This window comes from Rattus rattus, chromosome 7 (assembly GCF_011064425.1).
Source record: "Rattus rattus isolate New Zealand chromosome 7, Rrattus_CSIRO_v1, whole genome shotgun sequence".
In the NCBI taxonomy this organism is placed as follows: domain Eukaryota; kingdom Metazoa; phylum Chordata; class Mammalia; order Rodentia; family Muridae; genus Rattus; species Rattus rattus.
In genome coordinates this window covers 37,684,628-37,711,222 of record NC_046160.1, presented here as the reverse complement: position 1 = coordinate 37,711,222, position 26,595 = coordinate 37,684,628, and the positions used below count along the sequence as shown (strand labels likewise).

Here is a 26,595-nt window from a genome sequence, read left to right as displayed (position 1 = left end):
GTCGGGTGACTCTGGTAAGAATTCCGTCTACTCCCCCCCTATTCTGCTTCTACAGAAGGAGGCTTCTGTAGGCCTCCTTCATGGTTCCCACGTTCTGAATGGAGCTCACGTCCACTGACTTCTGTGCGAATAAGAGGAGTTCTGCTGGATTTTAAGCAGACACAGCAGTGCCTCTGGTCTTTATTTCTAAAATGCTTCCAGGAAGAGGTAACGGAATGAGGTTTATGGTTCACGCACGGCGATGTGGGTGAGAAAGGCAAATAAGAGATGTGTGTGTGAATCAAGGCTGACGGACACGTGCATCAGCCTGCATATGAGCCACACCAGCTCCTATTTATCTCACGTTAAAAAGACAATCTCCTTTCTAGCTCTGATAAAAGTCTTTTCCATGCGTGACGGCGAAATCACCTTTTCTTCAATCTGACCGAAATACAGTATCCCTTTTATACGATGCATACAAGACACTCCAAATGATAAACTCAAAAAAGCCAAGTGAATCCAAATTTTAAAAATTAAAATAAATTCTCCTGAGGTGCTTTGTGAAATCTGGAGTTTTGTCAACAGTTGAGCACCCCACCCCTTAGTGAGTTCTTGGCCTCCTGAGAAGCAACAAGGTACTAGACATACTGAGGCAGCCAGGCTCTGTGACTGAACAGCCACTGTGCCAACAGGAAAGGAGCACCCTGGGAACAGCCCGATCTGCAGGCCCCTCCTGTTGTTAGTTAGAGTGGTCTGTTGTACAGGTTATCACAATGCACAGGAAGCTGAGGGGCCATGTGAAGTGTTCGAAGGATATCATTGTCCCCTTGCCTTCTGCAGGACAGGGTCTGAGGCAGAAGGCCACCTTCTAGCCCTCCACCCGCGTTTAAGAATCAGCTTGTCCTTGTTCCTGCTAGTTCTGACTGGGACCAGGGTGAAACTTGGGTTTATGCTGTACTGAGCCTCCTGTCCCTCACACATGTCTTATCTGGGCTGTCTCTAAGTTTCTGCAGAAGCATTTGGAAGGCCTCACTGTGCAGGTCTTGTATAACCTCTGTAAATCAGTTCCTAAGTCTTCAAGAGAACGCTGTATGTTAAACCTGGTTACTGCCTCAACTGCTTGTGGAGTCAACATCAACCAAGAGATGCACCTCTGGGCAAGTCTGGAGGAACGTTCCTAGAGAAACAGAGGGAGGACCCCCAAAGAGTGGGCAGTACCTTCCAGCAAGGGCCTGGACATAAGGAGATCTGAGGGACAAGCTGACTGGTGTTAGCCTGTCTACCGTGCCCTCTGTAAGTGCACCTACTCTGTGCCTTCCAACACCGGAACCCAGCTTCTTGGGCCTCCTTCCTCAGACTGACTGACCAATAACTCTCCTGGGATTCTCTAGGCTTTCAGCTCCAGATGGAGGCTGCTCGTGAATCCAGGCTGGCGGACTGAGCATCAACTGGTCCACGACCTCTCTGGTGTGCTAACAGCCATTGTTGGACTCCCCAGACCATAATGCGTGACTCAATCTTACAAATCCCCTATGTCATATATGTTCATTCTATCTGGACCCGAGCCCCGTGGAATCGACTCATCTGGTTCCATTTTACCCTTCCAGAGAACAGCCCAACAGGTAGATCCTGGAGCAGCAGGCCAGCCAGCCTGCGGGAGAGCAACCCTGATAAGTGTAGGCGTCTGGGTGCCTATGTCTAGAGGGGCATTCAGGCCCCCAGGCGTCTGTACTGTGACTCTCTTCCCTTGAGATGTCTCCTTTGAGTCGGAGGAGTTATTGACCAGGAGGACAAGATGATGTCAGCAGGCTGTGGAACAGTCTAGAAGTTTTTACCCTCCCTAGCCCGACTCAGTGTGAGCATGACTGTGGGGCTGCCCTGGGTTCATGCTCAACACTAACTGCACACGCCTTAGGTCAGGGTATCTGGAAAGCCATCTCCACCAAGATGTTTGCTCTGAGCAGTGCCCACTTGCCCCACTCCTACCAGCCTCTTCTAAACCTCTACCATCATCACCATTTCTGCTTTCTGAAGGCTGACACCTTCCTTCTGAATGAGGCCACACAGACATTTGGTGACTTCTCAGAAATATTTTCCATCATTAACAGTATTTGTGTGGGGCAGCCTTCCTACCATCTGCACAGCCTGCTGACTTCAAGCCAAAAGTTCCAGGGACTCTTTTGTTCTGAGATGGGGTCTCATGCAGTCCGGGCTAGCCTCTAACTTACTATGTAGCTGAGGATACCCTTGAACTTTTGATCCTTCTGCTTCCGCTCCCTGTGCTAGAGTCACGCACACGTGCCACAGGTGCTGGGAACCAAACCCAGGCTTCACCTGATGTGCTCAGTAAATACTCGAGTGACTGAGCTCTCCCCAGTTCCGAGGTGATTTTTTTCTTCTTCAGTGCATTTATAAGCCAATCAAATATTCCTGAGTAGGTAGTGGATTATGCTTGAGTGTTTACTCATTGTCATTCCAAACTAGGAAATAACGGGAGAGATGAGAAATGCAGAGAGAAGTCCGCTGGGATTCACGGCACAGACTAAATGCAAGCAGCATCCAGGAGTGGGCTCACGCAAGGGCTGACAGGGGACAGGGGACTGAACCAGACTACAGGTAAATAAAGCCAATTTCTGGAATAGGTGTCCCAGTGTCTCTGTGCTCAGTGCAGGAGGCTCAACACTCATTGGTAATCCGTGATTAAAGTCAGGACTTCACACCCTACCCCCTCCCACCTCCTATCCCCCACCCCCCATCCTCCTTCCCCCATACCCCATCCCCCGGGGAACAGCGAGGACTCACCTAGCCCAGAGATATTGATTGCCTTCACAGATTTCTTCATTTTGTAGAGAACCATCCGGTCCACATCCAAAGCCTAAATAACAGAGAATATGTGAATTAATAACATGTTTACATACAGACAGTAACTGCGGGCAGCAGCAGTGAGAATCTTCTGGGGTTCTTACTGCAAGGCCCTGGGCTGCTTCTATGGGCTGAGTCTTTGCATAGTTTAGTCTTTCAAAGAGCACAGAATAGCAGTTCAAACCGGTTTACAGAAAACCAACTCCCGTGTCTCAAGCACCTTAAGCATGCAAGCTGCCTCTGCCCACATCACCTGCTGGACACAGCACGCTACATCAAGGCAAGTGACGCTGGACAGATGGCTCTACCACATCCAGGCCGTCCCTAAGCCCCGTCTGCCCCTCTCACCTGGAAAGAGCAGTCTCAAGTATACCAAGTGCCCCTCCCCACAAAGAGCACCCTGACCTGCCCTGACCTGCAGGCTCCAAAGAGCAGGCAGCCAAGTCACAGAACCAGACCTGCCCCACACAAATCCACCTTGGTGCTTTGCATGTGTGAAGCTATTAGCTGTGTTTAGGAAGCTTGCTCCTAATCCTCTCCAAGCCTCAGATTTCTCTTCCAGAATCCAGCTGCAACAACTTTGCAAGGCTGAATGATTAAACAAACACTCACACGGTTAATATTCAGCAAATATTTACAGAGCCACCTCCACAGAGCAGCAGTGAGTGGCACTTACAACATCTACACATAGTAGGTGTTCAACAATGAGTACAGTGACTTGTCAAACTTGGGGCTTTATTCTCAGCTAAGCTTCCACCACGGAGACAGCTCAAACTGTCAGACTCTGTCACAACTCAGTTAAACAGCTCAGTAGACCAAAGGACATCAAGTGGCTGTGATAGAGGACTGAGCACACCGGGGATGGTGAGAGTGAGGCCAAGTGAGCAGTAATGGTGGTGACTATTCAAAACACCGACGTGACCCGTCATCTAAAAACGCTGAATGGGCTTCCAGCATTGGCCTCTGTAAGTCCTCAGTCTGATGCTGCAACAGCTATTCTCTGGGGTGCGAAGGACAGGTGAGATTGAAGTTGACAACTTTAAATGGAACAGCGATCAAGGGGCACCAGATGTAGTAAAAGGGGGGAGGGTCTTATTACACTACTATGTGTTTGCCTGAATACATAGGATGTACTCTGAGTGACCCCTTAGGTATGTCAAGATCAAACCCCGGCCCTAGGCAAACACACACAGCTAAATATCCCAGGTTTGGTTTAAAGACAGCCTTGCCATATTATATAGCACAGGCTGGCCTCGCATCAAAATTTCTTATGAGTGAGTTAGCTTTTTGTGTACAGGGAATGATTTTAAGTGTGGTACATGTGTCCCAGAGATATTCTCCTGCCTCAACCTCAGTGCTGGGTCATAGGCACCTGCTACATCAGGCTTTTATATAGGATCATGGTGTGTTGGGGCGGGGGCGGGGGTGGGGGATCCTCACTTGTAGAAATCAGAAAAAGACACTTGATGTCCTCCTCCTTCTTCACTTTTCACCCTATGCCCTTGGGGACAGAACTGTTTCAGACATTTAACTCCCAGGATCCACCTGCCCCCATCTTCCAGCTCTAGGATTATAGCTATGCCTGGCTTTTATGGTGTGGACTCTGGGTTGTTTTAAAACTGAGGGCCTCATGCTTGTATAGCAAACTCTCTTACCTACTGAGCCATTCCCCTAACCCCCAAGGGAACTCTTAACGTTCCTGGGTGGTCATCTCTAATCCACTCAGGACAGTGAGATATACAAGGGCATTTTATATCTCAAGGGGAAACAGTAACTAACCCACAAAACGCTGCACTGAACCGTCCCTCACAACAATCCTCCCCAGTCCTCCCCTCCGTCCAAGCAGTGTTTGCTCAGGCTGTATCAGAAACACTGGTTCCTGAAGAGCCAACGCCCATGTGTCGGGGAGTAGAGCCTGACATACAGACATGAATCAGTGTACTGTCACAGCTGGAAGTTCCCTTCCCATGTGACAGACAGGTCCTTGCTACAAAGTGCAATTGATCTAGTAAACATGCAGTCCACGACTCCTGCTGAAGAATCTGTCTTGGCCAGTCTCTGCAATCGACCAGAAATCAACTGACCTGAATTTAAACAAGAAGGGCCACCCTCTTCCCAACCTCCTCACAGAGGATACCCACAGCAGCCTGGCTGAGCTCTCTGGAAGTCACTCAGCAACACTTGCCAAAAAGCTTTGAGTGCGAGGTGTAAAGGGATAAAACATCGCTTCCCAGCATTCGTAATGCCCAACTCAAACAAGCAGTAGACTCGCCCTGTGCTCTGAGCTTTCCTTGCCCACCCATCCATGCCCCTGGACTGTCTTCTTCACTTCTGGTTATCCCCCAAGCTCTTGTCCAACTGAACTGGTTGACACTCGCCTGACTCACTGTTTTCTTCTACCTCCTAGCACCGTTAATTCCCTGGAATATCCTCCTACCTCTTGACCCCCAGCAACCCAGGCTGGTCCACAGGTCCTCCAGCAAAGCCACCCGATATCCCTCCACGGCGAGGGGTAACCACCCATCTTTGGTTGGCCCACAGTGTCTGTGCTTGTTCAGGGTTTCAGTTCAGACTTCCTGGACACCAGGTACACGCCCGATGCCAAAGCCGCTAGTGGAGTTGCAATGGTGAGCGAACCAAGACAAGGATCCGGCAAAAGATAAACACTTGGTAAGAGCAGAAAGCCAAGACTCGCCTTGTACAGTGACCTGCTTTGCCAACCTTGAACACTACCCCGGCACCAGCGCTGACCGCTGCTGTGCACTACTGAGCACCAGTAACACTTGAACACACTGAGCTCTGTGAAATACTGATAAAACTACATTCATTGCTTGTCATCTTCCCCAGGGACCTTCTCTAAGGCCATGGGCTAGTGCGCGCGCAGCATGTACATCCCACTGAGCACTAGAGAGTCAGCCAAGGAAGCCACAGAGAGAGCCTCCCTGAGAGAGTGCACTGAGTAACTCAGGGTCACCAGAGGCAGGCAGGAAGTGATTCCAAGTCAAAGATGGAGGAATTGGCTGCTGCTACACTGGCTTGGGAAGCAATCAGGTTCCATCTGTGTGTTAGACTCCTGGGTTAGCAAGCCGGCCTGCTTCTCTCCAGCAGAGTTAATTGCTCTGCCCACTGACAACCCCAGGTCACACGGCACACCTGTGTCTGTGGAGTGTCGCTCAGCCCTGCTCAGAAGTCAGGGCTGGAGGTGGTGAGCTACTGAGGTACCAGGGGCGGGCACTCTGCAACTAGCTGGAACTCAGATGACGCCCCTCACAGGGATGTGGAGAGCACGACTCTCTCCTATCAAGGCAGCACAGAAGTCTTACAAAGCTATGCCTCCATCTGAGTCCGGCCCCTATTGTTGAAGAGAAGCCGTTTCCGGCCTCAAGAATGAGTAGATTAAACAAACACTAGTGCTGCTTTCCCCTGCCTGCTCAGCAGAGAGTGAACTGAAGGTGAGTTTGGCACTTGGTGGCAGGGGTAATTACAGTTAAAACCCACACAAGGGAAAAGCGGTTCCCTCCCGTCTAAAAACGTACCTCCATCACGGCGAGTATTTATAGATCGTCAAGATTAAACCAGTCAGGAGAAAGGAGTATGATTTAGAAAAAAAGTCTTGTATCTATGGTCTATAAAAAGCTTTGCCAAAACCTTAAACCGAGAGCAGTAACACGGCTTTTGGCCGTCTCCTGAAATCAAAGGTACGGCTCAGACTTTTAATGGTAACTCACCTCCCACCACCCCTTCTTCCACAACTACTCAAACCGGGAAGGGGAAAGGAGACAACCCTACACCAAGACGTGGGCCAACTACAAGCATACAGAACTGTAAAAGTCAATAAGGACGTAAAAGAGGGCTGGCCTGGCCGGCAGCTGGTGTCTGGCCAAACTCTATAAACTTGGAGGGACTAGACTCAAGCTGACCTCTAGTTTGTAAAACAAGCTTAACAGATTAAATTTATTGCATAAATAAGACTGTAGGGATGTGTCTCAAATATTTCCAAGGAAAATAAACAACTGTTGGAGTGGTAATTGGAGATGGTAAACGGGGAGCAGAGACTGTGGGGTATGGGTCATGGCAAACCCCCACCCTCACACCCCCGCTCACTGCATTTTCACACCTGGTTGCACCACACAGTAGCCACAAGCTGCAGGGGATTCCATTAAAGTGAAAAACATTGCCAGTTCATTTCTGCATACAGCTATCTTCACAGAGAGCTCAGCCACATAGACATCCTGATGGTTCCAGAATGTCCTTAGGCTCTTCCTCCTCTGCCTCTGAAGGTCCCTCTGTGCACTTGAGGGCATGACCCAGGGCCAGGGAAACCACCCGGGCAGCCTTGTTCCATAGCTTAGGACCAGCACCCCAGTCATACATTACCTTCTCTAGGCAAGGTAGGTCAGTCCACTCCTCTTGGGTCCCACAACCTTGGCAGGCAGGTACCTTCATCCTGATGGTAGGCTAAGTGGAGGAGTAGCCTCCACAGTCTGCCAAAGGAGTTGGTCTGTCTCAGGGATGGGAAACCCTTGTTTGTCACAACCTAATGGTTTTGACGGGTGGACATGTCAGGTGGATGTGGTGATGGGTGAGGGAAGGCCCACTCTGACTCACCCTGATGAGGGAAACTTCACCCCAGCCCTCAGATCCCATCTTCCTCAATCACAGGCCTTGACTATTAGGTATGTTTTGAATTTCACTATAAATATTTGTGGGAATTTATTTAATTACCATCTGGCCCTTTACAAGAGAAGTTTGCTGCCTCTGACTTGGATGATCCATGCAAAGCATCCCGTCTTAGTTAGGATCTTAGTGCTGTGAACAGACACCATGACCAAAGGCAACTCTTTGTTTTTTTTTTTTGTTTTTTTTTTTTTTTTTTTTTTTTTTTGAGCTGGGGACCGAACCCAGGGCCTTAAACGCTAGGCAAGCGCTCTTCCGCTGAGCTAAATCCCCAACCCCGACCAAGGCAACTCTTATAAGGACAACATTTAATTGGGACTGGCTTACAGGTTCAGAGGTTCACTCTATTACAGGCAAGGCAAGAGCACGGCAGCATCCAAGCAGGCCTGGTACAGGAGGAGCTGAGGGTTTGACATCTTCATCTGAAGGCTGCTAGGGGAAGACTGGCTTCCAGGCAGCTAGAGTGAGGGTCTTAAGCCCACGCCGACAGTAACACACCTACTCCAACAAGGCCATACCTCTTAATAGTGCCACTCCCTGGGCCAGGCCTATATAAACCATCATGCAACCCTTCCATGGCATCAGCCAAGCCTGTCCCTTCAGCCCTGGCCCAGAAGCACTGGAACATACCAGTCCAGGACCAAGTTGGTCCAGCACTCTGGGATCTCAAATGGAGCCAGCATGAGAGGGAAGGGGCCAACTTCCTTCCCAGAACCCAAAGATATTGTCTGAAGGACAGGAGGCCTACAGACCACAGACGTCTCTATTGGAGCTGGCACCACCTATGTCCTCCCCTCTTGGCCCACGTCGCCTTTCCTCACTCAATTTATAAAGGGCCAACGTGACAGGGAATGACAGTTTTGAAAGCTAGCTAATAAACCCAAACACGCCCAAGGGCAGCTCTGCCAGGACAGTCACGCAAACATCGATGGCGGCCGGGTTTCATCACACACTTGACTTTGAGCGAAGTGCGTATGGTGCATAAAGGACCTCGGCAAACATTTGCAGAAAGCACTGGGGAAGCACAGGACCTCATGGCAGCTGCGAGCTCGCTGTGAGGCAGGGCAATAATGGGCCTACCCTCCTTCTGGGAATTAAGCAAGGCCAGGAGAAGAGCAGGTGTCGTTCAAAATTAAGATCAAATTCATGCCCAAGCCCAATGGTAGCTGCGTGAAATGTGTGCACCTCTGGACAAGCCAGAAGGGGGGCACGTGGCTATTACCTAATGACAGAAGTCAAACACGAGGATATACATAACACTCTTCAAAGCAGCCCCAGACTGGACAAACCCACGAGTGTGTTGGAGGCTTAACCCAGGCAAATCGCCATGGGTTTGTACCAAAGAGAGCTCCAGAGCAATGACAGAACAGCCTTTGTGGACACAGAATACAAGCGATTTTGACAAAAACGCTAAAAACAGAACACACGCAGTATTATGCTGTAAAAACCCCAAATAAAAGGCAAAACAACCTGTGTCACTGCACCATGTCTGGCAAACCACAGCTTCCCAAAGGATTTAATCTGATATTCAAGTACACGACACGGCAGCACAGGCCACGAAGGGCAAACCCCAGCTCCACGTTTGCCCTAGTCATGGTTCCTACAAGTAGGGCTCTGTTCCTGTCGCAGCCTGGCCAGTGAGCACACCTTCAGAGGACGGTGCCACCATCACAGGTCACCACCTTACCAACTTACTGTGCACGGGTAGGAAGGCAGGCCGCACCCTGACACAGCTCACCCAGCAGAACTGCCCTCCCCCTGTGCGTACAGTAACACACACAAGAAGCAAACAATAGTGTGTTGCAGGAGATAAGATTATAACTATTTAAAAAAAAATCTCATCACAGGAAAGCAGAGAAGAATGAACCAGCTTTATCACAAAACAATTACACACACACACACACACACACACACACACACACACACACACACACCCCAAAAACAAAAACCCACACAATCACCCTGAAAGCGTGCCAGGTTTGGTAACTCAGTCCTGAGTTACCCAGGAGGCTGAGGCAGAGGGACTGCTGCAATTTTTGCACGGGCTAGAGAGTGCGACTGTCTCAACAACAACAACAACAGCAACAACAATAACAACAACAATGAACAACAACGACAACAACAACAGCTGAAAGGAGGGGAAAAGATGCAACACAGTAACAAATCACTAGCCTGGGTGCATTCTGCTATGTTTGAGGTTTAGACAAAGACAAAGGAGAAGATGTCCATAGTCTACACTTTGTCTCCTTTCCTACCATCCTTCCATTGAGCATTTGTTTACCTCTGACCACAACAACACATGGAAGGAGCTCATTAAACAAGGGAGAAAGCAGCAATACTCGAAGCTGCGTATTCCCACATGTAAAAATAAACACGGAGAATCCTTGGTTGGGAGGTACAGGAAGCCATCACGTGGCTCCGGAGGAGAGGTGGAAAATGGTGCCAAGAGACTCAATTTCTGGCACTCTCTGGACGATTTACCAGGGTGTACTTCTGCATTCGTTTATTTAAGGATAAATACATGATTCATGTGAAAGCAGCTCTGTGGGCTGCAGAGGAGGGTGGGCTAACCCGACGTGGGTAGAAGCCTCACCCCAGGGCTCTCTGGATGTGAACACAGAGGCCACCGGGGCTGGGGACTTATGAAGTATGAAACCACAGCAGGCCCAGGGCAGCCAGGAAACACTGACCAACACCAAGAAGTCAGGCGAAAGGTGGGGAAACCCCAGCAGAAGGTACACAACGGGGAGAAGGGAGTGAAGCGTCTCATCTTTACCCTGCCATTCCAGGGCTGAAATCCACTTCCCTCTTTCTCCGCAAGCTGGTTCTGCAAAGACCTTCTCAATAACGCTTTTAGAACTGGAAAAAGAGGAAAAGCCAAAGCTGTTGTCACCCGAGAGATCAACTGTGCAGAAACGGTTAGGCACTAGGCAGCAGTGTGCCGTGACTGAAGGTAATGGGGCCATGTGGAATGGACGGGTAAAGAAAGGGAGGGAACACACCTGTCCCCAGATGTCCCACACATCCCAGGTAAGAATCGTGGGTCTCTGGGGAGCAGCTTCAGTTTCATCAACTTTCGAGAACAACTACCTAGGAGACTATCCCCTGCAGAGACCGAGGGGGACACACACAGCTGCTAGCGAGACTATGCCACGGTCACTATTTAGAGAAAAGGAAACAGATGCCCATGAACCCAAGCTTTGTCATGCTTCACAGTGATTACCGAAACAGTCAAGAAGCCTACAAGTGCCTAAGGAGACTAGAAAAGGAAAGCACACGCAAGGCAATGCACAGATGCCACGCAGAGACTGTCGGCATAGCCTGCACAGTGTCCTTCCCGGGGAGGAGCCAGCAGGCCACAGGAGACCCTGGAGGGTCCAAGGTCCTGATGTCTATGCCACTGACTTGGTGCCTTTCTGACTGCAAGCAGAGTACAGAGCTGAGGCAGGGGATGAGCCATGGTAGGAGAAGAACCATGCACAGATCAGACGATATCATCCCAGAATATGCCCAGCCATTACTGAAGGGATGGGGGATGGATAAAGTCAAGAGAGAACGGCACAGCAGGTCGTTTGGCTGTGCTGTTGTAGAGACAGACACAGAGGCTGGGAAGGTGGTGTTGATTGGTGGCTGAGGACAGCGTCTGTATCTTCCCAGGCCCAGAAGACAATGGGATCCTAGACCAGACTGGTTTCCCGAGGAAACGAGGCTCAAGCAAGCCACATAAATGTCACTTCAGTAACATAAACGGGAAGGTGATCTCATACCTGGCCCTTCACGGAGTCTTCCAAACTAGGAGGGCTTTGCTTCCTGAGGTGGTGGGATCTGACTGGGGACACCTTCACAAATAGCACACGCCATGGCTCTAACCACTACCCTGTCACCCTGCCCAGCATGCCAGGTCCCATGGATGCCTTCCTGTTGGCCACAAGCTGTCAGGTTTGTGTTTTATGTGTTCTTTCAGGGAACACCGTGTAACTGTGACCAGAAGATTAAAGCAGTACACAGAAACTAACAGTGGGACAAGGCGGTACCGGGTGTCTTTGGAGAAGAGAATATACCACACAGCGCTGAGGGTGCGCTAAAGAGACACTTGTCTCTCCATCTTGACTATCGAAACTACTGAGACAGTGGACCCCCAAGTGTGAATTCTCCAGGAACCTGCAGCCTCTGAAGAGCATTCACTGGCTTCCTAGGCTGGGAATAGCAAGGCCTGCATCCTCAGTTAGGGAACACCAACCTGGTGTCTGCCGCTTCTCAGAGGGGTACAGGCTAAACCATGCCGATTAAGGTAGCTGTTAGAGACATACCTTTTCCACTAGGACTGCCCTTATCATCGGGATACATCCCTCTCAGATTACGGGGACATAGCAGAAGGGGGGATGCAAAGAGCATCAAGAGGAGGAATTTGGTAAAACACTTTCTGGATATGACACGGCCACTGTGCCCTACGCAGTGCAGCTCCATTTGTATGCACAAGATCAAGCCTAACAGATCAGTCACGATTCCATAAGCAGCACTGAGTGGCCTTAGTAGATGATGATGATGATGATGATGATGATGATGATGATGATGATGATGATGATGATGATGATGATGTGGGGAGGGGTGGGAGTGGGGAAGGGGAGGGGAAATGGGGAAACTAGGAGGAAAAAGAAGACACAGTGAAGACGTGAAGGTGGATGTTTCAGAAGGGATGGGGCTGGGAGGGAGGAATGGGAGATGGAAACAATCAAGATATACCATGTGCACATATGAAATTGTCAAGGAATAAATTAATAACAGATAAATAATAACACACCTTCCTGACCTAGCTTCCTGATCATTGTCTTGCCTCTAAGAACCAACAGCAAGGTTTTTCTTTTTTTCTCCTCTCATTCATTATTTAAGTTTTCAGAACATTTCCTGGCATTTCCTGCAGGATCCCCATAAAGGTTACAAGGGGTGCCCTGAACCAGCCTGATAGAAGGGAGGTCCCTTGTCCTCTTAGCTTTAATATTTAGGGTTAAATGAGTAACGTATGAGGAGTACGGTCACCAGGAACCTTCAAAACCCTCCTCCCCTAAGTCAGAGACTCTATGTTGGAGTCCTTGGCTATGATATAAGATTCTTAGCAAACTCTTCCCTGTGCAAGGAGATCAACCAAGTCTGGGCTCCCCCATCAGCTCTCCCTGTACAGTCCTCACAGTGTCAAGGTCAGGATCAGAAACGATGATGCTCTACCCACACCCCCACACCCCCACACTCCACCCCCAAACACCCCCGTCCTCTAAGCCCTAGCCTCACCAAAGCCTTTCACGGGAATGACGCAGCTACACCACCACCCAGGTACTCTGTAAGCATCAGGGAAACACACAGAAATATAACTACCACAGGATGTGTACACTCTAACAAGACAGGGGCTTAACTTCAAGTACCATACAGCAACTGACACTGAGCGCTTGAACTCCATCATATTAGACAATTCCCTAGGTCAGCCTGCAAAATCCTCATTCGTTTTCCCAGCTCAAAGCAGAAGAAAATGGCTCAAATACTTTAAGAGACTCACCCCCAGGCTGTTTATTTGGCTTTGAACTGATCAAAGGCTTTGGAGAGCAATTTGGGGAAGGCCAAGGCTAGTTCCCAGAGCTGTATCCCTTCACTGTCTCCTAAGAGTGTCCCTGCCAGAGCCAGGAGGCAACAGGCAGCCCCCACCTCACTTCTGCTGCTGTGCCTGTGACCCTCTTTCTGAGACCCCCCATGCCTCCTCCTCTAAACCTTCCCCACCAGCCAGGTAGTGGTGGTGAAAGCCTTTGATCCCAGCACTAGGACGGGTCAAGACTTGCCTGTGTTTGAAATATGACGTCTACTACTGGACTTTTCAAGGGAGAGGATTATAGATCACTGCTACCTTTGGTCAATTTCTTGGACTTTGATTCCTGAGTTCCTGTTTCCTATCCTCAAGGACCTCTTGGCCCTTTTGCCCTGTGGTAGAAGAAGCAGGGACAGCCAGAATGTGGAGGGTAAAGAAAGCTAAGGAGAACATCACGGCTGGCTGCTGCCTCACCATCCCCAAGCTGTCTGCCACAGGAATCATTTTTTCAGAGATGCCTTTGAAAGTGCAGAATGATCATGTACCCTCTCCCATTTCTCCCACACTGGGGCTGGTCTGTTCTTCCCCTATGCCTTCTTCTGGGGTCCCTGGAGGGGCCTGCCTAGATCTAAATGGAGCAGAAGATGAGTCCTCAGGTGCTCAGGTAGCATCAGAGAAACACTAAAATACAACCAGCATAGACAATGTAGAGTTTAACTAGACAGCTAGGGGCCCAACTCCAAGGACCACACAGTAACTGACAGTGGCTTGGCCTGGCCTCCCTCCGCAGCTTCCACCCCACGTCTGCCATATCCATGCTCTAGTCTTGTGTTGTTCTGTAATCCATGCAGTGTGGATATTACTGTGAGAGAAAGACGGACTGAGGAAGGACCGGAGATGCACGGAAACCACCAGGGCATCCTCCCTGCTCCAAGCAACTTGTTCTCGTCATCTTCAGACCCAGACTTCCTGCGAGAGCCACTGGCACTTCCATTCCCACATCTCCACACAACAATTATTTAATCTCCCGATCACACTCACCATATTCCTAAAATAGGACGGCAACATCTGCTTGAAATGGAATTGCTGGAAAGTGATGAAGCGTCCTGATTAAGAGAAAGACCACCCCACCCCACCCCACCCCATCCCTGAAAACACAGCAAAGCAGCAAGGCTACCTGACAGTGGCTGGTTAGAGAAGGGAGGTGAGCCTGCCTAGGCCCTTCCTTGTTTTATGATTAGGACCCCCAGGGGAAGGGTATAGGTGGACACTGAGGGGCTATTCCTACATATAAACCGTGGACTCATATTCTGCCCCATTTAGCTCCAAGGCAATTCCAAGTCCCTCCATAGTCCCCACAAGAAATTAGTGGGTAAAGACAGAATGGAACTTTCCAGCAACTCAAAACATGCTGCACGGCTTCAAATGCTTTCAGGTGATGAGTCGGTACTGCTAAAACACTCAAGAGACCACCGTTTCTCCATCCTAGTGCAGAAGGGAGCCACACACTGGTGGCATATTTCCAACCTTGGCCTGGTCACAAGCACTGGGGCCTTAAGAGCCATAAGAAACAAGATGTGGACAGAGTTTAGGGACCCCCAAGAGGTACAAAAGCTCCTGCTATTAAGATTTATTTCCAGGTAGTGGCGACACATGCCTTTAATTCCAGCACTTGGGAAGCAGAGGCAGTTGGATCTTTGTGAGTTTGAGGCCAGCCAGCCTAGTCTACAATGTGAATTCCAGGACAGCCAGTGCTACAAAGAGAAGCCCTGTCTTGAAAATAGAACGGAACAGAACAGAACAGAACAGAACAGAACAAAACAAACAAATAAAAAAGATTTACTTCTTACTTATGTATACAGGTGTCTTACCTGCACGTATGCACAACATGTATGACCCCCTGTAGAGAACGGAAGGGGGAGTCAGATCCCCTGTAAGTGGAGTTAGACTGTTGTGAGCAGCCAAGTGGGTGCTGGGAATCAAACCCTTGACCTCTGCAAGAGCAATGTCTTAGTCAAGGTTTCTATTCCTGCACAAACACCATGACCAAGAAGCAACTTGGGGAGGAAAGGCTTTATTCAGCTTACATTTCCACATTGCAGTTCATCACCAAAAGAAGTCAGGACTGGAACTCAAGCAGGTCAGGAAGCAGGAGCTGATGCAGAGGCCATGGAGGGATGTTACTTACTGGCTTGCTTCCCCTGGCTTGCTCAGCTTGCTCTCTTATAGAACCCAAGACCACCAGCCCAGGGATGGCATCATCCACAAGGGGCCCTCCCCCCTTGATCACTGAGAAAATGCCTTACAGCTGGGTCTCATGGAGGCATTTCCTCAAGGGAGGCTCCTTTCTCTGTGATAACTCCGGCTTGTGTCAAGTTGACACACAAACCCAGCCAATACAAGCAACAAGTGTTTTGAATAGCTGAGCCAACTCTCCAGTCACCTGTTCATTTATTTATTTATTTTTTTATTGAAGCCTTTGGCCAAAAGTCACTAAGCCTTCAGATAGCAGCTCCTGCTCCACCCTACCACCAAGGTCACACAGAGGATGACTGGAGGCCATACTCAGAAGAGAAATGTGGCCAGGGCTAGATGAGTAGGAGCCTACTCACGGGAAGGCAGGTAAGTAGGAGCGGGATGAGCAAAGGTAAGGCTGGGCTGGGCCCCTGTCACTGAGAAAGGAACAGGAAGTGCAGCAGAGGGCAGAGGCGGCTCCTGGCTGCCTGTGCTGCAAGGGTCAGCAGCAGGGAAGTTTACTTTCCTCGATGGAGGATGCAAGTCCCTCCCCAAGGAAGGACTCTGGCCATTAGTTATCCTGACCTTTTGTTTGGGGTGGGGTGGGGTGGGTGCAGAACCTGGAAATGGAAGGGAAAAGAGAAAGTGATAAGCACTGACTGAGCCTTCTACACAAAATGGCACAGCCGGACTCCCTTGTGCCTACAGGAACATCTGCAGAAACTGAGAAAAAGGGCCCAGGGTCCCTGACAGGCTACAGGACACAAAGCCTGCCCTCCTCCTGCAAATTGCAAGCACCAACCCAAAGCACAGGTCCCATAGACAGTACCCAGCTCACAGAAGCACAATGAACAATGATCTACCAGCTCCAAAGGCCAAATGCGCAGAGGCTATGCACGGTGATGCTGCGTCCGCTCTGATTGGCCTGCAGGAGAGCGGGTGGGGAAACAGCACGGAAGAATGGACGGATAGACACAGACATGGTTTAAAGTCATTTCTCAAACCAGTGTACTGTCTATTGTAAAACTAACGTGCAGAAATCACTCTGCCTCAGGCTACATGAGAGAGAGCTTTGATGCCTCCAAGACAGACAACTCGGGCTGGCTGGCTGGCTGGTGAGTAAAGACACCTACAACCAGTCAGAATTCAACACCCAGGCCCCATAGGGTAGACAAAGAGAAGCAACTCCACAAGTTTTCCCTTCACTTCCAGATACACATTGTGATGTACACATGGGGGAAATACTAAAATTACATTCAAATAGTTGATGGAATGAGTCGTTTATCCTGGGCCGGGGAGACCCTTCAGTTACAACTACAATGAACAAGGGACCAAAACTAAAGTCAACAATAGCAGAAAACACTTTTTAAACTAAAATGCCGGCTGTATTTCCCTGGCTTGGATAGAAAGAATGCCTATGGGAGTACCACTTGCCTGAAAGCCAGAGCCCTGTCACCGACCCTACTGCACAAGGTGAGTGGCAGCAACCCTACAGCAAGTGTCTACATGACTCTTGCAATACAAAGGGCTTTGATGTGACAGCTGGGGCAGTGGGTAACACAGGCAGACAGTGTTACTGAGGCTCAGAGGTGAAAACAACCTACAGTGACTGTCTGGATTCTCCTTTCTCGTCCCAATACTCTGACATATCCACTCAGCCTGTTCTTACACAGTACCGTTTCCTTAGTCTATTCACTGTAAACTACTGTTAAAAAGTCCAGGAATCAAGAAAAAAAAAGTGTTTAATGTGGGGGGTTGGAGGACCTTTGAAAGTGCTTCGGTCACTCTATAACGCTCACTGGGCAGACAAGCTGCCCTTATCGTGGCCTGAGGTTACTCTGAAAGAGACCTTGCTTTCAGAAACCTAAGACTTCCTGGGGCCATCGAATCTTCTAACAGAACTGTGGAAGACAAAGGCACATCTTCCAGGGCAGGCCACCGGGTCTCTTCCCTGATGGCACATGCTTTGGGAATGTGGCAGGAATAGAGTGTACAGTACTGTACTTAGTACCTAACACTGCTGTGACTGACTCTAAGGAGAGAGATGATGACACAGTGGCATCCTGGGAAAGTGACAAGTTGTTAACAGGCAGGCGGCTTTCCTGAATGAAACCAGGGAGGCTGTGCCAGCCCTTCCCAGCACATGGCTGCGATCGAAGAGGGAGATGGATGGAGGGATAGGAAGGCCGGTGTTTTCTCGAACCACTTCCTCTCCCTACAGTGGACTGAGGCACCCCTGCTAGAATCCAGATTGCTCAGATGTACGGCATCCTGTCCTCCAAGATGCCTCAGTGAGAACACAGAGCCGTTGCCACTCATCGGGAACGACAGCACTGATGCCAACGGCCCACACCACGATTTCGGCAGTCTCTGAATTACATAAGATAGAGATGAGACGGGTTTGCACAAGTAAACAGAAGCAGATGGGCATAGACATTCTTTGTTAAGAAGAAAAAGAAGAAGAAGAAATGTTCTGAAGTGGTACAAAATTGTTTTCAACTTTATCAGTGAGTGGCACGTAGCATGTCCCTGCAAATCCTTATGACAAATGTACTAGACAAGACATACTTTGAAATCCCTGCTGGACAGAGCTATGGGCCATATGTAACAAGTATTACATATAACTATATATATAGTTATAGATGTATATTATAGCAATTATTAACTTCTCTGTTTAATGCTGTCTCTGCTATACTACCTGACCTTAGCATGTACATGCATACAACACACACACAACACACAACACACACACACACACACACACACACACACACACACACACACACATACCACACACACACTCCACTGTTAACATCTTGGAGATCATCAAGGTGCCAATCTTCACCATCCTAGGGCCATGCACGAACTTGGTCCTCAATAAACAATGAATTAATTGGGCTGGTGGGATAATTCGTCTTTGCAGGGGGACCCTAGGATGTCTTTACTCCCAAATGTCTATGAAGGGTCAGAATCAATGAATGTGTCATTGGTTAGGATGACTACAGTGGAATGCTGACTGTTCTCCAACTTCATGTCTACACAAGCACCTTCGTTAAGACAGCAGAGCTGTGTAAACTGAAGCAATTCCAACCTATGGACTCTAGTTCCTAAGTCCCCCAACACCTGCTGTGTGCCAAGAGGCATGGAAATAAATCCGATGCCCTCACACCCTCCACACCTATGGCTTATGGGGAGGTTAGAATGCTTAGCAGAGGCCCCTAATGCCTGAGGAAGCATGCCTTAGCATGCAGATCCTTTTCATAAATGTATTATTGTTCTTAATTACATTATGAGTATGCATCTACGTGTATGTGCATGTGAGACTGCAGGTGTCTTTGGAGGCCAGAGGCATCAGATCGCCCTGGAGCTTAAGTTACAGGCGGTTGTAAGCCACCCAGTGTGGGTGTTGGGGACGGAAGTCAAGTCCTGTGCAAGAGCAGAACTTGCTCTTAACCGCTGAGCCATCTCTCCAGTGCCAGCATTTAAATTTGAAGAGTTTTTTTTTTTTTTTTTTAAGCAACTATTAGAGATGTTGTGGGTTTTTAAAAATTGTAGACATGTTATAGAATCTCTCAGGAACTTCTGGGGAATCTCAGGCCTCATTAGTCCTAAGTAAAGCCCTTGAACAGAAAGTCTGACTTTGTTCTCTAACCGGCAACCAAATCCACTGCCATGTCCTCAGACAAGAGAGCTACCTCTCTAGGTCCACAGTTTCTTTTAAAACGCCAGCAGAGTTTTGATTTCTTTCTTTTATTTTTATCGTTTATGTGTGTGGGTGTTCTGCCTGCCTGCATGCATGTACACATGCATAGTGCCTGCAGGCCAGAGCAGAGTGTCGGAGCCCTGGAAGTGGCATTACAGACAGCTGTGAGAGGTTGTGTGGATGCTAGGAATGGAACCCAAGTCCTCTGGAAGGAGGAGCAAGTGCTTTTAACCGTTGAGTCAGCTCCGCAAGCCTCCTCCCAGATATTTTTCAAACAAATCACAGTTCATGAATCATTTAAAATTTTCTCGTAAGGGTGATTTAATCCAGCTCACAGAACACCTGCAGCACGGTTTTGCAGAGTTCATCTTTCGCAGACTTGTCTTGGACCATCACCACTTAATCCAGTAGTCCTCGACCTGTGGGTCCCAACCCCAGTGGAGGCTGCACATCAGATATCCTGCATATCAGATATTTATATTACGACTCATAATAGTAGCAAAATTACAGTTCGAAGTAGCAACAAAATGATTTTATGGGAGTCACCCCAACATGAGGGACTGTGTAATAGGGTCGCAGCATTAGGAAGGTTGAGAACCACTGAAACATTCACTTTCTCTTGGTAGCCCCATCCCTGAGAGACATCCAGTGTCTCATGATCTCCACTCCTGTGATGCACTTCCTAAGAAACCATATACACGGTTTGAGTTCAGCCAGCTACAGCAGACAGAATACCCAGAGGCCACTGAAAACATGGCATGCTGGATACCATGGTTACCAGGGATATGTAAGTTAAATCACAATGACATTCCACAGCACGCCCCTTAAATGATGAACAGGCCGACAATGCCGACCACTGAGGCACAGGTGGAGTGACTGGGACTCTTGTGTGTTACAAGTGAATTGAAACTGGTACTGCAGCCTGAGAGAACAGAACGGCAGAGTCTTACAAACACAAATCCACCTAGCACCCAGTCTTGCTCCATGTGTTTACCCAAGTCAACAAGAAAAGATCTTCTGGGCACGGCAGTGCACATGTATGAGCCAGAACTCAAGAGTAAAAGGCAGGACAGCCACAAGGTCAAGGCCAGCTCCTGTCTCAAAAAAGTAGAGAAGAAACATGTTTGCAGATTTGAGCTGGGGTGTTCCAAGCCACTCTTATCCATCACAACTAAAACCCGGAAAAAAAGTCAACTGCTCATTACCTAGTAAAACTGATTTTAAAATTATGGCCTGGTAGCAGTGCTCAGCAATAAAGCAGAGTGGTGTGAGAATGCAGGCAACAGGAACGGATGACTACAATGTATTAAGTTCACCGAAGGAGCTATATACCATGGTTTCCTTGTATAAAACTCTAAAACCAAACAAAACCAAAAGACAGTGGCCACCAAGCACGAAAAGGAATTCATTTCCAGCAGAGCAGAGGGGAAGGTCAGAGGTAACCACTCGTGTGTCATGCACAGTGTGACAATAGTGTATGCGTGTATGACGTCCACTATAGAGGTGACCACACAACCAGACACTTAAGCAAGTTCAATGAATGCACATTTGAAGTGGACCAATTATATCGTGCATAGAACATATCCCCATTAAGCCTTTCTATTTTAATTCTCAAAACAACTTTGGTTTCTTCAGCACCTCAGGACAAGCTGGGGTGAAGGGTAGGAAGCAACGAACTATTAAAAGTCAAGGCACTTAGCACAGGGCTGAAGATCAGTACACACCAACTGCATGCATTCCTGAACTCTTAGCGTCTTGCTAAGACTTGTTAAATGTTTCCCACATACACTGATCTCTCAGTTCCTTCAGTGGACCTCGCTTTGGTCGGTCGTATGGCTCCAATATCAGGGTCCCTCAACACCTGAGGCCTGGTTTGGCCCCTCTGATGTCTCTTCGCAGGACATCTGTCAGCATCCATACGGGCCTGTGACTCAACCCTAAGAGAGCCCTAATCTCCTGTGTAGGGTTCTGCCTGCTGACACCCCAACTCCTTCCCATTAGTTAGTACTTCCAAAATGCATCTGATTTATTACAAAAGGATAATGACGGGCCAGGGAGATGACTCGGTGAGTAAATTCACTCCTCCAAACCCTGAGTAGTAGAAGAAAGGAACTAACTCCACATTGTCCTTTGACTTCCACAGAAGAGGATCCAGGTTTGACTCCCAGCACACACAAGGCAGGTCACAACCATCTGCAACTCCAGCTCTAGGGGATTTGATGCCTCCACAGGCTTCTGCACACATATGGTGCATATAAACTAATTCAAGAACACACAACATATATGTACAAATAAAAAAGAAAAAAGTCAAAATAGCAAATGTCCTTTGTGGCTAAGGGCACAGACTGCTCTTGCAGAAGACCACACCTGGGCTCCCAGCACCCATGCTGGGCAGCTCACAACTACCTGTATACACTGGCCTCCGCGGAGACCTGAACTCTGTGCACATACCCATACCCAGACACACACATGAACGCACGAGTGCACACACGCATACACACACATACACACACATACACACACATACACACACACACACACACACAGACACACACACACACACACACACATACACACACTTAAAAATAAACCTTAAAAAATAAGTAAACTTTCCAATTAATAGGTATTGGATGTCAACTCTTGCCATCTGTCTTCTTCCACATGACCCACGGTCTTTTGATGGCACAAGTAGCAGCCTAATATTCCTGAGTCCTCCTTGGTCTGAAGCAGGACTAACCATTGCTTGCAGGATGACCCCTGCCGGGCCGCACCCCTGCGAGCTGCCTCCAGCATTTTCCCTCTGCTGGAAGTGCCAGTGCAAGCCCCGTACTCAGCCAGTCCCGGAGCCTGCAGGAATAAACACGCCTCTGCCAGGTGCTGGAAATTTCTGTGACTTTTCCTCTGCCTGCCACCTAGATTGCCCCACCCTGGTAAATCAGAAACGCAATCCAGATGAGGAGTCCACCTGCCACTTCCTCCGAGGGAGTCATCTGTGACCTCTGCAACGCCCTTCCTCGCCAGCAGTGGTTGCCAACCTCCCTACTTTAATACAGTTCCTCATGTGCTGACCCCCAACCATTACATGGTCACCGTTGCTACTTCGTAACTGGGATTTTTGTTACCATTGTGAATCGTAATGTAAATGTCTGTGCTTTCTAATGGTCTCAGTTGACCCCTGATAGGGTCTAGTCCCACAGGCAGGGAACCGCTGCTCTAGAACCAGTTTGGCTGGCTCTCGGGGAGTGCTTACAGCAGACTCGGCCTTATGAATCCCCACAAATTACGTTCCACCTGAACACAAGATTAAACCCTAATGTGTGATTCGAGTTTGTAAGTACGAAAGCATCAGACACAGCACCATCACAGAAATGAAAGTTGCCGTATAAGGTCAGCAGTGCTGTTCCCTTGGAGATATGAGGGCAGGAGGAGGTGGAAGGAGGGAGGGGCTGAGGACAGGGCTGAGGCCCAGGCCGTGGTATGAGATCAATTCCACTCTAAGCTCATTCCATACTTAAAAAGCCTCAGCAGGTAAGGGGGACACTGAAGCTTTGCGGCAGAGAAAGACTGCCTTAGACCACAGAGCAAAGAAAAGCAGGGCAGATCCCCAACCTAAGGACCAGCCTGGATCCCCCTGTATGACCTTGGCCAAGGGACAACCTCTTAGCCCTTACAGGGGCAGGAAACATGCAATCTGTCCACAAGAATACAAAACAGATTCACCTGGAAACCTAAAATTCTAGGCATTCGAGACGCAACAGACGGGGAATTGTACTCTTAGCATACCACATGTCCCTTGGGTTCAGGGCCATGGAGAAGTCTCCATGACGGTAGTACATAAAGGTCATCCCTACTGTCACTCAACACTGCATTTAGTCGGCAAGTCCACACTGAGACAGTTCACCAAGGATCTGACAGGAGGCATGAGTGGAAGCGATGAGCAGAGCGAGGAGGAGGAAGTAGAAGGGACTCCTGAACCAGAGAGGCTTGCACCCTGAAAGTTACCACCCAGCGGCCCTGGAGGACGCACAGAAATGGACACACAGACGGGAAGGCTGAGGCGCAAAAGGCCAGCGTTCAGTAGGCGGCTAACCAGCAACGTCAGGGTAGATGCCGGTCACGCCTGCTGCCTTCCATGTCCTCCTAGCTTTGCCCATACTTCAAAAGTGAAGTTTCACAGACATTAATTACCCAGAAGAAGTGATAGCAAAATACCAAAGGTTTTTGGGGTGGGGGTGTGGGGGTTGAGGGCGGAGGGTGGGGGCACGGCACATACTAGAATTTTAGAGGTCAGAGGTAAACTTTGGGGAGTTGATTCTCCTCCTCCACCTTTTGGAGACAGGGTCTCTCTTACCACTTTGGCCATGCCAGCATCACGTATACTCCAGACCAGCTGGACCGTGAACTCCAGAGCGATTGTCCACTCTTGTGTGCACCTCCCATCTCACTGTAGGATGCTGAGGTGAAGAGGCAGGCTCCTGCAGCCAGCTTTTTAGGTGGAGTCTGGGCATCTGAACTCAATTTATCAGACTTACCCAGCGAGTCCTTCTACCCACTGACCTTCTCCAAACCTCACCAATGGATTTGTTTTTGTATTTGTTTTTAAATAAAAGTAGCTAGAAATCCAAGAGAAGTGGATATAGTCTTCTGCTTTCTTTCTTTCCTCTTTTAGATGTGTTTTGTTTTTTTTTTTTTTTGGTTCTTTTTTTCGGAGCTGGGGACCGAACCCAGGGCCTTGCGCTTCCTAGGCAAGCGCTCTACCCCTGAGCTAAATCCCCAACCCCTAGATGTGTTTATTTTACTCACATGGGTACTTTGACTGCATGCATACCTGTATACTATATGTGCGTCTGGCGTCATACAAGTCAGAAGGCTTCAATACTATCTCAATACTGGGGACGGAGGATTCTCACTGGGAAGGCTATTGGTTTGGTCTCACTGTCTGTGGGTGCACAAACAGCCCACTCTGGTGTTTACCTTCTTGACCCCCCTGCCACTTCTCACTGGTGCCAACTGGATATCCTCCCATCAGCCAGGGTGCGACTCCGGGGCAGCTGAGCTCATAGGCCTTTTCTGTCTGGTTCATGGACGCGTTCCAGATGGCAGAGGTTGCTAAACGTCTGACCTCTGGATAAGTGGAGCATAATTACGACTAAGAGCTTGGAGGACACACATTAGAGAGAGGTTATCAGAGTGGGGTGAGGGCAGAAGAGAGGATGAGGGCCAGAGAGAGATGGCTTCCTGGTTCCACCAAGCTAAGTTCCAGATTTGAAATCTAAGAGAACTGTTAGCATGTACAGAGGAGCTAAAAGGAAAGCAGCTACACGCACTGAGGACCTACCCTGGGCCTGGACTGGCCTAGGTGTTGCCCAAGTCACTGTCATTTCACCGATGAGCTGTAGCATCCTCAAACTCAGGATGAGGAAATCTGGGGACCGGAGGAACTTCTAAGTCCCGACACACAAGCTGATGTGTTGAGCATCCATGTTCCTTCTGTTAGAACACTGACTATTCTGACAGAAGCTGCCAGCACATCCACAAAACATTCAAATCAAAAGGCTATCAGCTGTGGCAGGAAACAGCTCATGAGTCGATGGGGTCTCAAGGCCAATATCCTATTAGGCAGGCAAATTGCTAAACTGAATCCGCCCCGTGCAAATGAGGAGTGCACACCATCTGAGACTCCCAAAGCATCTGGTGGCTTGAAATTCATCCAAGATGGTGGCCATTCTGGTGAAAGGCAAGTCGGCCCCCTTAATTGAGGTGCAGAGAGTTCATGCTGCCACCCCAGCACCAGATCTGTACAGCCTGTGCCTCAGAAATCTGGAGCTGACAGACCCAGGGTGAGCAGCCTTGTGTGGAAACCACCATCTTGAGGAACACGGCCGGGCTGAGCTAAAGATGTCCCACGGTTCCTTTTCTTCTGGAGACAGATGAAACCTTACATGCGACGGGATGGCTAAAACAGCACGTATGTTCACCAGCTCTGCGTGGTATACCTATCTGGAGCTGGAGATACGGTCCAGTAAAATGCTCTCCACGCGAGTATGAGGACTTGATTTCCATGCCCCTGCTGATGTAAAAGTGCGGCCACGGTGACGCACATCTGTAAGCTGAGTGCTGGGGAGGCAGAGACAGGCAGATATCCAGGGCTTGCCAGACACAGCCAGTCTGCTGCAAAGAGGTACGAGAGAGGCTGCGTCTCAAAAGAACGATAATGTGGAGAGTGACTGTATTGACATTGCACACCATCCTCCGGTCCTAGCTGGCAGAAAGCCCTAGGCTCTAGACCCGGCACCTCCTTAGAAACAACAGCAGCAAACAAGATGGTTTTCTAAAAGTCCAGTATGGGGGCTGGAGAGAGGACTCAGTTAAGAGCACTTGTTGCTCCTGCAGAAGACCTTGATTTGGTTCCCAGTACCGCACGGCAGCCTACAACCATCCATACTCCCAGCTCAGGGGACCCAGCATTCTCTCCTGGGCTCCGAAGGCACCAGACAGGCATGTGGTGCGCATACATACGTGCAGGCAAAACACTCATTATACATATAATAAAAATAATAAATCTTCTCTTAAAAGGTCTGACTTTTTTTTAACAGATTTTTAATAATTCTACCTTGGGGTTGGGGGAGGAGTGGGGTATATGTAAAGAACTGCGATGAATCAATCCGATTTACTAGAGACAAAAGCCCCAAACCAGGTCTCTCTTGTCTTTTGGCCAGACTCCTCCCTCATCTCAGGCCACACCCCTCTCTCTCCTTTTGATGCTCACACCTCCCCTGGGCTTAGACCTCCTATTTCGGTGGTTACACCATCAAGCACAGGGGTCTGTTTTCCTGCACCTGGCTCCCAAACGTCACCTCAGCCAACCATTCCCTGTGGCAGAGTTCCACCTCAGTCACCATTAGGGGGGCCAGCATCTGAGGCACAGGAAGCAAACGCTCTGTCTCACAGGGTTCGACCAGCGCCATTCCAGTGGTAGATATGGTGGGAGCACATAATGGTGGGAGGGACAAAGGCAGACACGGCCAGCCCGCCAGGAGGGCTCTCAGTGGGCTCTATTCACTGGTGTAACAGCAGCACCCAGAAGGCATTTGGTGACTCAAGGGATGAATGAAAGTGACATTTAAGTAAGACACATTGGAGAATGGAAAAAAAAAAAAAAAAGACTTGGAAAGTAAGTTTAGGTTGCAGGGGGAGTCATCCCTTGGACAAACAACCAGAAATAAATACATGACTAATGGGTTTAGGGTTTGTTTGCAGAGCTCCACACCCAGCACAGCAAATAGCCTGAGGGAGCGCAGATAAGGCTGTAGCTATGCAGGCTGGCCATGTTTCAGGGAGCCCAAATTCACCCCACGTGTCTGTCAACGACATTTCCACACCATCACCCCACCCATCTGGAAAAGCACAGTACTCAACAACTCGAGGACCAGGCCTCCTCAGACCAGAAGCCCAGGAAAAACTCAGACCCCATTGTACTGAGCTCCTGCTAGAAACACCATCATTAACACCCTCCACAGACGCTTACCCTCCACGGAGGCCTACCGGGTACTGCATACGTGCGCTA

General features: G+C 49.1%; 1 protein-coding gene across 1 annotated transcript in view; it reads right to left on the bottom strand.

The window, feature by feature from the left end:
• The window catches only part of Asap2 (ArfGAP with SH3 domain, ankyrin repeat and PH domain 2), a 160,813-nt gene that overhangs the window by 100,395 nt on the left and 33,823 nt on the right, over window positions 1–26,595 (bottom strand). Inside the window, exon 3 of the mRNA XM_032909094.1 lies at window positions 2,782–2,854. Coding sequence (XP_032764985.1) covers window positions 2,782–2,854 — 73 coding nt within the window. The remainder of the gene's footprint in view (window positions 1–2,781; window positions 2,855–26,595) is intronic.